The sequence below is a fragment of the Sinohyriopsis cumingii genome, chromosome 5 (genome assembly GCF_028554795.1).
Source record: "Sinohyriopsis cumingii isolate HCF-2022 chromosome 5, ASM2855479v2, whole genome shotgun sequence".
NCBI classification, from domain to species: Eukaryota; Metazoa; Mollusca; class Bivalvia; order Unionida; family Unionidae; genus Sinohyriopsis; species Sinohyriopsis cumingii.
This window is the reverse complement of record NC_142965.1, coordinates 106,222,247-106,236,771: the sequence shown is the minus strand read 5'-3', so window position 1 is coordinate 106,236,771 and position 14,525 is coordinate 106,222,247. Positions and strand designations below refer to the sequence as shown.

At 34.1% G+C, this 14,525-nt stretch overlaps 1 protein-coding gene across 5 annotated transcripts in view; it reads right to left on the bottom strand.

Moving 5' to 3' along the window:
• LOC149799934 (steroid 17-alpha-hydroxylase/17,20 lyase-like) overlaps window positions 1–14,525 on the bottom strand; it is a 66,159-nt gene that overhangs the window by 23,940 nt on the left and 27,694 nt on the right. For all 5 annotated transcript variants that reach the window (XM_089959392.1, XM_089959389.1, XM_089959394.1 and 2 more), the window contains 2 exons: window positions 4,518–4,646; window positions 2,510–2,614 (listed from right to left, as the gene is read on the bottom strand). In XM_089959392.1, the coding sequence (XP_089815518.1) occupies window positions 2,510–2,614; window positions 4,518–4,646 (234 nt within the window). The remainder of the gene's footprint in view (window positions 1–2,509; window positions 2,615–4,517; window positions 4,647–14,525) is intronic.

Below are 14,525 nucleotides of genomic sequence, written 5' to 3'. Positions count from 1 at the left end.
TGACTCCAAGTGATCCCATATCCGTGACTCTGTGTGCAATTCAGCCATCACAGCTTATGGGAAGAGGGAGCGAAAGAATGTCGACTGATATGAGGCAAACTGGGAGGAGATGGAGCCCGTGACTGAGGCAAAGAGGAAAACCCTCCTGGCATACAAGGCTGCACCTAGTTCCAGAACACTACAAGCCCTCAGGATTGCAAGGAACATCAATCTACTACCGGGACAATATTAAAAACAATAAAAAATAAAGCCAGATCAATGTATCGGTCGACTGGCTCCTTTTGTGCGTGAATTATGATGATGGCACATCATATTTATAATGATTACTCAGAAACTGAATTCAAAGAAAAGCTTAAAAGACAAATTTCTCTTGGCAAGTCTTCTGTAATTGTTAATTTCTTACATTGCAGATACATGTAAGTATTTACCAAAATCTTCATTGATAGATAATTTGCCCTAATACGGCATTAAAAAATTAATGTCACTAAAGAAAATAATATAAAATACAGGATATATTAAAAACGGAGAGTAGGACTGAATATTTTTGAATTTACATGTACTAACTTCCATTTCCAACCATAATATGTGATACAATGTATATTGAAAATTTTATTTATCAAGCAGACACACATAATCTCTATATATCCATCAAACAGACACAGAATCTCTAGTTTCGGCATCAGACAGAAAAAGCTACAGTACGCACACACACACACATATATATCAAACATACACACGGAATCTCTAGTATACACATCAAACAGACCCAAAGAGACTAGTATACACACCAAACAGACATATGGAATCTCTTGTATACACACCAAACAGACACACAGAATCTCTATATATTGATCAAACTAACACACAGACTATCATAATATTCGACCAAGCCGGTCAAAATTAGTAACAGCCATATGAACAAATTATTTTTAATTTATTTTTATTGTGGGAATAATAAGATTGAGATCAAGGCTGTGTTGGATATGTGACCCTCGACTTGTAAATAGTTTTTAGTGAAGTAAACAACTTTTATTCTCAGAGTAAAATTATTGGTTCAAGGACATACAGGGGCTATGTGATTTTTTTAAATATGTAAACATGATCACGTGACCTCTATCCGGGCATCTGTTTTGCGTAAAATGCAAGTTTTACGCCATTGTTTAAAGAAATAATCTTAGTTGGGCTTCTAAACACTGAGACATAAAGGTTTCTCTTTTGTTGTGTCATTTTGGGAATTACATTTTAATGTACATTTGAAATATTTTAAAATCTAAAAGGATTAATTCATTTCTCTGGAAGTATTTTGAGTGCTCATACAGAATTTTTTAACAAAGACATTTCTTAAAAATTTTATCTGGATTTCCAAAACTGGAGGATTATTTCTTGTGTTTTCTCCAAGGAACTGTAGACAACAATATTGAACAAGATACAGCATACTTCATTGCCTTCCATCTTGGATTCTTTGTTGGGACTCAAACTTGAGATCATTAGAACATTTCATTATTAGGACTTCTAAAATTTTATTCGTGGATTATTCTTGGGTTATTTTTGGATTTGATTCTTAAAACTGTAAGTTCTTATAATTTTATTTTTACAGTATTTTCCAAGAAAATTAATTATTGTAAAATTTCTCAAAGCTTGTTGTTTTCACTCTTTCTTGTGTTACTGTTTATTCAAGTCTAAACACATAATATAAGACTTCAAAACATAAATTAATAGTATGTTTCCGATGTATTTATCCTTCACTGATATTACAGCATTTAATGAGAAATTGTAGAATGAACAAATGATACAACCATGACTGAAAAATAACAGTCACTGTCAAACTTCCATGATTTTACCAATGGTATCTGTGGATAGAACACCAAATAACAGTCACTGTCAAACTTCCATGATTTTACCAAAAATGGTATATGTGGATAGAGCACCAAATAACAGTCACTGTCAAACTTCCATGATTTTACCAAAAATGGTATCTGAGGATAGAAAACCAAATAACAGTCACTATCAAACTTCCATGATTTTACCAATGGTTTCTGTGGATAGAACACCAAATCACATAGTTATACATTAAGCAAGTTTTCACTGTGATGTCAAGATTTTTATATTCTCATTTTTTAAAAATGTATTGGATATTTTGATGCCTTTCATCTATCTGTTTCACATGTGTCCATTGCCAAATCTCCTTCAAAATATTTTTGCCCATGCGATGACCATCTGGAAAAGTAGTGTCATGTTTGGATATTTCCTGCCACCTGCCTGCACCTAGGAATCAAAAGGTCAAATTCATGACATGTTTAATTACAATGTCATTTTCAAATATTTTCCAACAAAACTTCAATCATGTACTCATAACTGAAAGATGTATCATGTATCTGAGAAAGATCTTGAATTATGTCCCATGAGTCACTAACTTGGGTTGGGGGTGAGCAGTTGGGGGAGGGGGAGATTTTTGCACTAGAAGCATGGAGATTTGTGACATTATTCTTGTATTGTTTTTGACACTCACCCACTGCCTCATTAATCTCCTTATAAACCTTTTCTTGTATGTCTGGGTACTGTGCTATGTGAAACAGGGCAAAGCACAGGGTCAGTCGAGATGTGTCAATGCCAGCTAAAAGAAGAGATGGAATTACTTATCAGAGTTTTGTCAAAATTCACAGTAATGTCTCTGACATCAGACTAAAAAATATTTCAATATACATTTTAATGTAACAGACAATATTTAGCAAAAGGAATACATCAAATATTGTCTAAGTTATTAAGATCTTTAATGCTGTATTAAACAATATCATTCCATAGCCTGGAACAATCTAAAAGTAAAGAGTCAAACATGTCACTAGCTAGCACTCAAAGGAAGAGACAAAACTGGCCACAGCAAACAGCTGACTCTTGTACACAGATTCCTCTTTTAAAAATTGGATTTTAAACAAATGCCCTTTCCCAAATATCATTATCATTTAAATAGTATTATTATTATTATTATTATTATTATTGTAGTTGTTATCAATTACTTTATGAGCACTCTACAACAAAATCATAATTATGGGCATATGTTGTTCTCCACACAAGATTACTTTATGAGCACTGTACAACAAAATCATAATTATGGGCATATGTTATTCTCCACACAAGATTACTTTATGAGCACTGTACAACAAAATCATAATTATGGGCATATATTGTTCTCCACACAAGATTACTTTATGAGCACTGTACAACAAAATCACAATTATGGGCATATGTAGTTCTCCACAAAAGATTACTTTATGAGCACTGTACAACAAAATCATAATTATGGGCATATGTTGTTCTCCACACAAGATTACTGCCTTCTACTCAGCTTAATCTATCCTATAAGACATAATCACCAATTCAAAAATATACTCCGATCTTAGTTTCTAGATTAGTATGCTGCTTGATTTGCCAATATCAAAATATAGCATGCGAAAACTCTGTAATGAATAGAAAGTCAAAAGAAGCCATATGTGGCTATTCATTGTGACCCGTGAACTATAACTTCACGTGCCTTTACAGGCACATTTTGAATACTGAATCACCGATTACCATAAAAACAAGGATGCAAACTGAAACTGTTCTCACAGACAAACTTATTTTCTTCTTCAGAATTCTTTAATTCAAAAGCAAATATATCAGGATAATTTTTATCTAAATATATCTGTCACGTTTGCACTAAAGGTAATTTCAATTTCAGCTGCAAAAGCACAACTGCTTGTCTAACCATCCAGCAAATGAAGGGTTCACTTTGACTCTCTACTCATGATCAAAACTGCCTCGCTTTCGAATCTGACATCTTTGAGTTACTCTGTCAATATTACCGGAATTATGAATACAAGAGAAATAGAAAATGTCTGAACATTGATTCATATGATATTCCTTTAACAAACAATGCCTTCCAATGATGAAAATATTGAGTTTGCATAAAGTGAACTCTCAATGTAGATAATGCTCTTGTGACCACTTCAGGAAGGGAGAAAACATTGCTTAGTTAGGAAGCACTGTCAGCACACGGCAGGTGACCATTACATACAGGATATTTATATTGGAAATTTGCAGGAGAAAACTGTAATGGACACTGTAAACAGGTGACCACTGAGTAAAGGTGATCATTATAACAGGTTTGACTGGATACAGTTTGGGATGTACAGCATAACCTAAATATACTGCCAAACTTTATAAAGCAGTGATTCAGAAGATATATCAGGGAGACGTGCTAGATCAAGTGGTACAGCATCATACTAATAAACCAAGGTTTGTAAGTTTGATAACCATCATAGCAGGCCTGGACTGACTGCCGGTGTGAACATTGGAAGAAAACTTAGCCCTGAAATCCTCAGCAGGATATAAATATTGTTAAGTGCAGTTCAGAAAACAACAAATGACTTTATAGAAGATATACTATATTTTGTAGTATCATTCCTTTAATATCTTCATACATGTGCAGGTGAGCTAGATGTATAAAGCTAAAGCTGTTACAAAGATGAAGGATTCCATACCTAAGAAAATATCAGACAGCGTCTGGACAAGATGAGTGTCTGTTAATTGTTCCAAGATGTCCTCTTTGTCTTCTTGCTCAGCCTCCTTTCTGGCCTGAATTAAGCAGTCTGTGAAATCCCGAATATTTCCTAAGTAACAAAAGACAAAGTTTCATATTTATTAAATATAATATACATTTTGTGATCAATTTGCTAGTCTTATGACCTGAAACTGTTAAAAAAACTAATACTAATATAGATACCTTTACAACAATAAATACTCTCATTTAACATGTGTTTCTGATGTTCCACTGAAGTTGTGAAAATACATAACTGCACCATCTGTTGGTTATGCATATGTTTTTTCTAAACGTATCATTTGTCCAGCGAATTGCCTTTTTCAACAAAACACTCATTCAATTAAATATAAATAAAGCAATGTCTGTAAAACTTTATTTTGTCAAAACGGTGTAGTTTAGTGCTTATTATGCGTTATTATATTTAACTAACTGTATTACTCTGCAACAAGTTACTAAGAAACTCAGGGGATTAATACAGATCACTAAGCACAAAATACAGGTAACTGACTTAGTTTCAATTCAAGGACGTTGAACACCTCATGAAGCATCTACATACCAAATCAAATGGCATGATGGCTCTTCACTGTTAGATTAGCCCTGATGCATGTTGTAGCAGACCACTAATTGAGGTAAACGTTTGGACCAGTTGCATATCATGATAATAATCTAGCTGAAAGGTCTTGTGCTTTTTAAAATCATGTGTTTATAATTAAAAAATGTGACTGAATTTTCAGGTTTGAGCTTTTATACCTTTCATTTTAAACATTTTTGTGATGTGATTTGGATTTTTAACAGCTTTAACAATTTTTCAGTCATTATCGCTGCGATGTCGGCAATGTGGCAGTTTATAGTCATGTCTAGCACTGGGGCATCATACCACAGACATGTAGCATGATGTCTCACCCAGTCACATTATTCTGACACCAGGCCAACCAGTCCTGACACTAACCTCTTAATGTTGAGCGCCAAGCGAGGCAGCTGTTAGTACCATTTCTGTAAGTCTTTGGTTTTACTCGGTCGGGGATCGAACCCACAACCTCCCGCATCCTAGACGGATGCTCTAACCACTAAGCCACTGGGGCGGTTTTAAACATTTCTAATGAACTGTATAGCAAGGATGTGCATTTAGACCACATACATACATACATATATACATACATACATACCTACATACATATACACACAAAATAGGTCACTTCAACAAATATAAAAGGAAGTCTGTATTTACAGAACAAACAGTGTTTATATTATTGCACAAATCTGTTGTTGGAGAAGTTAAATTTGTGGAATAAATAAAAGTAAAGTGCTTTCCTCTCCTTTATGTCTGGCTTTTAAATGTTCACAATACCTTGATAAGATACACTAGAATAAGTTACAAACACAGTTACCATCATATTCTGCAAAATACAGGGTTATATGTGGAATTATATTTTCAAGTTTGCAGTTTATTTTAGATTTTCTCAAGGTTTAATACAAATCTGACATTCTTGTCACAAAGTAGTTACAAGATTATCTCCCTGGTGAGCATAACACTTATTACAAATTTGATAAAATATGCTTTTGTTTTATGTTACTTTGTTTGCATGATTAAAAACAGATATCTTAACTGAGCGTAATAATATATGTTTGGGGTTTTCTGTTTTAAATAAAAATTGTTAGAATGTTCTTTTCCTTTGATGCTTGCTTTGTGTCTGCCTTCACTGGCAGTGTTTATCTTATGCTGTACATGTGACTATTTATAGAAGAGGGTATTCTTAGAAAAGTAGTTCTCCTTATAGTTCATACAGAAATAAACGCAATTCATTTTGATCACATAACATTCTAACCAATGGAAATGCTACCTTCCTTTACCAGCTACTGGCATTGCAATTATATTTTGATAAAGTGAAAATTAATAAAGATTGAAAATATATTTTACAGAACTTCTGCAAACACTAAGAAATTTCCCATAAGTCATCCTCCTGCACACTGCCCAGAAAAAATCATTAATTTAAATATTTACCCAATGTCATCTTTCAGCCTACAATTTTATCCATAGTTAATACAAAATGCACCATATACTCTATTCAATATCCTGTCCTAAGACCTATATGTTTTCTATTATGGATTGTAAAGCTCATTAAGTTTCTCTTCTTTTTTTTCTTTTTTTTTTTGGGGGGGGGGGAGGGTGCTCTCCTTGGTTGATGTTCTCAGACCATTTAGGGAGGCCCTCCTGCCCTACTTGTGGTTGCATGTGCTATATTTTTATCTTTATTTATATTTTCCCACTTTTATATGAGTTTCATGTTATAATATTTGTATACATTTATAATTAGTATTCAAGAAAAAATGTATAATTTTTTTATTTTGTTTTTTTGTTGTTGTATACAAATTGTAATTTTTTATTGTTGTGTGTATGTGAATAAGATGAATATTCTATTCAAAGTATTCGTCGTCTTCCAGAAGGTAGGTTTCGTTTGTTTTGCCTCTTCTTCTCTCTTTTGTCTCTTTAATGCTCTCCTTTTCTACGTCTATCACTGTTTAATTCTTCTTCTAGCGATGTTGTTAGCTTTGGATCTTTTGATGTTTCCGTTATGGTTTCCTGGTTATCCGAATTATCTTCCGGACAATCATCATAATCTTCCAGATATATTTCTATCTCATTTTGAATTGTTTCCATCTTTTGAAGTTTTTCCCCCGTTGTTTTTGTCTTTTGGCTACTCTGTTCTGGTTTTGTTTCCTTGTTGTATGTTTCACAAAAATTTTTGTTTATGTTAGCTTCTAGATATTTTTCTATCTCATTTTGCATTGTTTCCGTTGTTTTATTATTTTTGCTACTCTGCTCTGGTTTTGTTTCCAAATTTCCTTGTTGTATATTTATCTTCTTCATAACTGGGCTGCATGTTTCATTTGTTTCTCTTGGAATACATCTACTGGTTTTCCTGCTACTTGTTGTTGTGCCTTCTGTTGTTGTTGCTGGGTTTGTTTTTGTATTAACTGGTGTTGTTGTTTATCCTGTTGTTTTAAACTCTTAGTTTCTTGCTTTTCTTGTTTTAAATGACGTGTCTCTTGTTTTTGATGCTGTTGTTGGAATTTGATTTGTTCATTATGTTGCCTTTGTTGTTGCCCTTATTGTTATTTTTGTTTTTCTACATGGTGTTGGTGTTCCTGATCACTTTGTTGGTGTTGTGTTTTTCCTTGTTGTTTTTGTTCTTGTTGTTGTTGGAGTACTTTTTGTCCTTAGTGTTTATGTTTCTTATCCTGTTGGTGGTGTTGTTGTGTTTCCCCTTGTTGTTGTTGTTTTTTGTCTTGTTGCCCTATAGTTGGGCAGATTTCCATCGTAGTTGTGTATACTTGTTCTGTGTTCGTTAACTGGTTTTCCCCCGGGGTTTTAGGGCATTTATGTAGGGTGTGCCCTGTCTCCCCACATCTGTTGCACTTCTGGTGGTATATACATCCCTTATACCAAGTATCTGTCAGAAAACCATGTAAGTAGAATACTCTTTTTATCCCTCTTAGTTTTGCTTTTTCAATTTCCACTATTCGTATGCCATTGTATATGGAGAATCTGGAACCATTGCCAGTCTAAATTTTTCAATCCTGATACCAAATATTTTTTCGAAATAGGCGACAGTTTCTTCCAGTGGTATTTCCATGGGGATATCCAATAAATGGAGTTCTTCTGTCTGTTTCTTTATCTTTTTTAGAATTGGTGCTGGGTCTTTAACTATTACAGTCTCTCCCGAAATGATTATTTCTCCAGACTGTAATACCAGCAATTTCCCTCTTGGTCGTATTATGTATCCCTCATGTCCTTTCCTGTTGATGGAGTAAATTTGTTCTAAAATGTCCGGATTCCTAACTTTTAGGGCTATTATGACTGTGGACGTAGTAGATACTCTTTCTCTCAGTTTGTGTCTCATATCTAATTCCTGGGTACCTCCCTGATACTTGCATTCAAGATATGGCCCTTCTTCAGTCTCAATTCTTCTTGTTTTAAAAAAGATTTCTAGTTTCCTTATTGCATTGTAAGCCTCCGCCAGGTGTTTTCATTTTACTTGCTCGTGAGTAGTATTAACACTGTCTTCTTCTTCTGTACTTTTGTGTGAATTCTTGTTTATGGTATTATACTAACATATATAATTACATCGATTCTATATATCTATCTTGAGAGTTAGCAAGCTGCCTTGGTTGCCATATGTGCCATTGCCGATGATATAACAAGTTTGAGTTGAAAGCATTATAATAGGTTTAAACTTTAATTCTGAGCATGAGGCTGTAGGTCAGACCATTGTATAAGTTTATCTTCCAGCTACTTTTCAAGAGCTTTGATTTCCTCCACTGTATCCCTTCTATTTGTGCTGCACACAGAAAAACGTCACTGTCACTCTCCAGCCATCAGGCATACACCAGGATTGAAATCCAACTTAGTTGAAAACAAGTTTTATTATTATATGCTCATTTATTCCCCCGTTAACTTTACATTGTCAGAATTGTTCAGGATTACCCGATAATGAATTCGCGAGACAATACACATATAGCATTCATGTGCATAAAGGAACTACTTTCTACTGTAAACAAACAAAGGACACTAACACCAGCACTTCTGATTTGTACACAAATCATGTACACTCACGTAAGAGGCTCTTTACGTTGTGGTTGTTTAAATTTGTTTCTGAATGAACTAAAACAGATGTTTCGTGGACTGCCACATACCAGCTGCTTTGGCACACTCCACATTGATGCAAAGTTACAGATTTAGGCTAGCTACAGTATATAACAGACTCAAGATAAGGTCCTTACAAATAACATACAAGTGACAAGTCATATACTCTCTTCTTTAACTGGTGATAAGAATGGCAAAATAAAAAATACTTAACAGTTTTACATCCTGAATTTCCTCAAAATGTATTTTCTTAATTCTGCAAATCCGAATTACATGAGCCAGGTTTTCAATCTTAATTACACATTTCGAAATTGTGCTGTAATTTTGATGATAAGTGCAATTGCATCCTCCTTACTGCATTCAAAATGAAATAAGCGTCTTTTTGATAATTGCAATTGAAAGACTTCATATTTTTCCTACATTAATATTTTCAAACATTCAATGACAGAAACAGAAACACATTTGCAGATGTCAGCACGCTTCTCCCTAGCTTTTTCAATCTCATGTATTTCATGTGGAATCGTCACATACAAATCCAGTCCATAATCATGAAATTTTCTAGAATCGAGAAAAATACCAAAATCTATCCATTCCAGATCAAACGGAAAAGTTGTTGCAATGCACATTCATTCACAATATAACTCCAAATTTCAATTTTAACTAGACATGCCATTTTCTTTCTAAAGTTATGTCAAGCGCAAGACTAAGTTCAAATTTATCTGGGCGGAGTTATGTGTGCAGTAATAATATTGATTTGTGTAATGATGAATATGCGCTCGTGTATTTAGTTTGGAATGTGGCATAGATTCATTTACAGTGTTTCTTGTAGTGTATTTTGTTTACATAATTAAACCTTAGGAAGAATTAGAAAAATGAGCATACAATAAAAAGGTAACTGCATTTGTATGGGAAAATATGAACTCGTTTTGTCGGAAGGATATACTGCACTCCCAAGATTGTGCAGTATTCCAGCAAAAAAAACGTTCATATTTTCCCATACAAATGCAGTAACCTATAACTATTGCTACCTGCTAAGCTCATGGTATATTGAATTCTGCATTTATTTAGGACTAATATTGCATTCTCTGGATTTAGCCAGGTCTCATTCTTACATATTAATGCTTTTCCCAGATAAATCCTAACTCTTTAAGCAAGGTGCAGATCAAAATAGTTTGACACTTGGAGATCAGCAATATTTCATCATCGGGGAAATATGTCAAAATTTTAAAAAGTCATAGTACTATAAATTAAATAAACGTCTTGATACTCTATATTTCTTTAAGTGAATTAAAAGATATTGACAATATGTATGACACATGCATTTCCCAAATTCCTATCTACAGTAATTTGGGGGGGGGGGTAAATCATCACCAATTGTAACTTTGAGTTCATCTCGCATATATTTACTCCAAAATAATATAAAAAAAACAATCCATGTGAATAAACAGAGAATGTCAAATGCGCAATGATTAAATACTTAATTTATGAAATGATTTGAATAATGTCCACCTTTTGCATGACTTGGCTCGCAAAAACTGGACATTTATCAACAAGTTTCATAAATTCAATATTAAATCATTACCGGCATTGGAGATTATTTTTGTTACATTGAATTCATTTCAGTGGAAATTATTTAGATAGAAAGAAGAATGAATAATTTTGTTCATTCTGACAGATGATGCACCTTTCATTTGTTGTGCATAAAACGCAGTCCCAAACAAAGCTGAACTAGTAAGAGAAGATTGTACTTTTGTTACAAACCATAAATCAAAGATCAGGTGTCTATCTGAATAAACAGAACATTTTATAACAACAATATCATTTTTCAAAACAGAATGATCAATGTGCCTGATGTCACATTGTTTGATATGGTACACACGAGACCTAGAGTACATGATTACCCCAGAATGTCATTTTCACAACTAAACATTACATTGTTGCAATCTTTATGTAACATAGGATTACTAAAGGCAGAAATTCCCACATTTTCTGCACTGTATTTCTGACTGGATATTTGCAGCATTTGATTGGAACAAAAGACTGTACAGAATACGTAAACAAAACTTTTTCTAAGCTAGATTTGCATCACATAATATACGGCATAAATATAATTGTTGGATAAAATTCTGTCAGTTGGGAGACCGGTTTATGCCCACATTCTTCTCTGAGCAAAGGTAAGTTTTTTTACTTCTGTAAATTAACATTCTAACCATGCTTGTATATTGGTTGGATTCTATGCAACAAATTTACTGCCATTCTCCAACCCCACCGCCCACATTAGTTATCAGCTGTGCAATATCCTTAGTTTTACTTCTTATTGTACTGCTCCGGTGGCTTAGCGATTAGAGCATCTGCCTCGAATGCGGTAGGTTGAGGGTTCGATCCCAGGCCCAGTCATACCAAAGACTTACAAAAATGGTACTAACAGCTGCCTCGCTTGACACTCAGCATTAAGAGGTTAGTGTTAGGACTGGTTGGCCTGGTGTCAGAATAATGTGACTGGGTGGGACATCATGCTACATGTCATCAACATCATGTCCCAGTGCTAGTCATCACTATAAACTGCCACATGGCAGACATCGTAGCAATATGACTAATAAATTGTTAAAGCTACGTTAAAAAGTCCAAATCGCACACACTTTTTGTTCTTGTTTTACGCTATTTTTCTTATGATGGTATTATTATACATGAAATAACAAACCCCCGTCTGGGTAAATTGTCCATATTCAGACAGCCAATATAATTTTTCCTTTTGCGAGTTGAGTTGCAAAATGGAAACCAAAATGTTCACTGAAAAGAAAACATTCCAGAAGGTGGGGTTTAAAAAAGGATTCCCACAATCGCAGCCAATCAGTAAAGAGAATAATGCATAATAATTTCATGGGCCTATTTTCACATAAAGTGATATGTTAACATTTTATAATATCATACATATTTAACTGCACACTCTATAGGCAAAGTGCACTGACTATGTGATAAGAGAATATAAACGTGTTTTACTGTTTCCTATTTCAATTGCATGTGTCCTTGCACCAGAAAATTTAGTAGTAAATTAAAAGTCCAGATAATATTCAACAGCACTCCTCAAGAATATTACGGGGTTATGGGGTTAATCCGTGGTTATAAGTCTATAGATCAATGCATATAATCGCCAAAGGTGCAGCTCAGAAGTCTGTACCCATTGTGCTGGAAATAAGAATGAAATTGCATATCTGGTGATTTAAAACTTATTAGATTGTTATATGACATGCCGATTTTGGCCCAACAGTTGCAGTGTAACATACTTTCAAATTTATAGTATTACTTCACTAAATATATGTAATACTTCTGCCATGTTGTCAATGCATCTTCCAGCTTGGATTAAATGCCTGACTCACTTAATTCAAAACACAATTTCAGGAAAGGCAGATTTTCTTAAAAAAATTTAAAATATCTTTGAAAAGGATACATATGCTGCTCTTTCTAAAAGTGATGACAACTATATGCCATCTTGTGTCTATCAAATGAATGACGGAATAAAAGGACCAGATGTCTGTAACTCAAATAATTTATGCGCTTTCTTGACCACATAGCAAAAACAGTGTAGAGCCATTCATCATTGTTTAAATTTTTTAGATTTAGTTTTTTTAATTTAGGTTGTATTGCATTGTTAAGGCTTTTATTATGTTTATAAGGTCAAACAATTTAGGTTTCTTAAACTTTTTGAGGTTTGCAATGGACCTGCAAATATACATACTTGGCATATGTGCTGCTATTTAAGAAACTAACAGACACTTGCCAACCACAGCAAGACCCTATTATTAAGGTAGTCAAAATGTTTTGACAAGTTAGACATTTTAAGTTGTTGTTGTTGTAGGGTTTAACACCATTTTTCAGCATATGATAGGTTATACATGGAGGTCAGTATTAATGGTAGAGAAAGAATTCGGGAAAACCCAGGAAAGAACCACCGACCCATGAGAAGCTACTGGCAAGCTTTCTCACATACCCACATTGGCTGAATCCGAGACTTGAACCAACGCAAACGGATGTGAGATGGCAGTGATCCATAACAGAGAGCGCATTAGACCACTCGGCTACTCGGAGCCCCGACATTTTAAGTAACAAATACTGGAATAGCATGTACTGCTATTGTCAACACAGAAAGATGCATTATAAAAGTTCATAAGTGTGATTGAGACTAATGTAGTGAAGATGGACATAATTTTAGGTTTAACTAAAACAGTTTGCAAAGTGCTCTTAGATCTCAATTTAACCTTTAGTACAGTTCAGAAACTGCAGTTCCAAACCTTATGGAGCTCATAGGATTCTTTCCAGATCTCTCAACTTAACACAATCTGCAGGTTTTTTCTTGTATATTTCTTGGGTTGACTCAAATCAGCACAGCATGAAGCCCAATAAATGTAACTGTTTTGTCCATTGAATCTGAATATTTCAATTTATTCTTCTTGCTGACTGGACAAATGGTTTAATTGGCTTCTTATCTATTTACTCTTCAAAGTGTGATTGCCGCCACAGTATAACCATTTCATATGCTGAAATATGGTGTTAAATCCACAATAATGACAACAACAACAAATACAGTGCAGTTCATTGACGCATTGATAATACGGATCCATGTCTGCTCCCCATGACACAATTACATACATACTTAAGTTTCTCCGTAGGCAATATTGAACCAGAAAATGAGGTTAAGACAAAGGTTTACCCAAATGAATTGGTCACATTGACATTATATCTGGGAAAATGATACACACACCTAAGCCAATAAAAACTGAAGAAAACTCAAAGGTTAATTCAAATTAATGGAATGTGAAATATATGTCACAGTATCGTAAGCTGTAGTACACCACATTACACATCTAAATACAAACTTAAGTCACTCTGCAAACAGTGCTGTCTGAGAAAATTACTTGAACATAAGCCGTAGCTTTAGTATTTATGCCAATAGATGGAATAAATCATTAATCCATGAGCCAGAATAACTTTACACTCTGACCAATATTATTATGAGAAAAGTACATGTAAATTGCAGCTTAAGTTAAAAGTAATATTTCATTCATTATTTACCAATATATATATTGCACACTCAAATGCAGACAACACAGACTCAGATCTGCCAGTGTAAAATGTACAGTGCAGCTCAAGATCTGCCTGTGTATTATGTACAGTGTAGACCATGATCTGCCAGGATTTAATGCACAGTGTACACATAAATCTGTTATGATGTGCATTGTAGAGCCAGATATGCCTGTGTATAATGTACAGTGTAGACCTAGATCTGCCAGGATATAATGGACAATG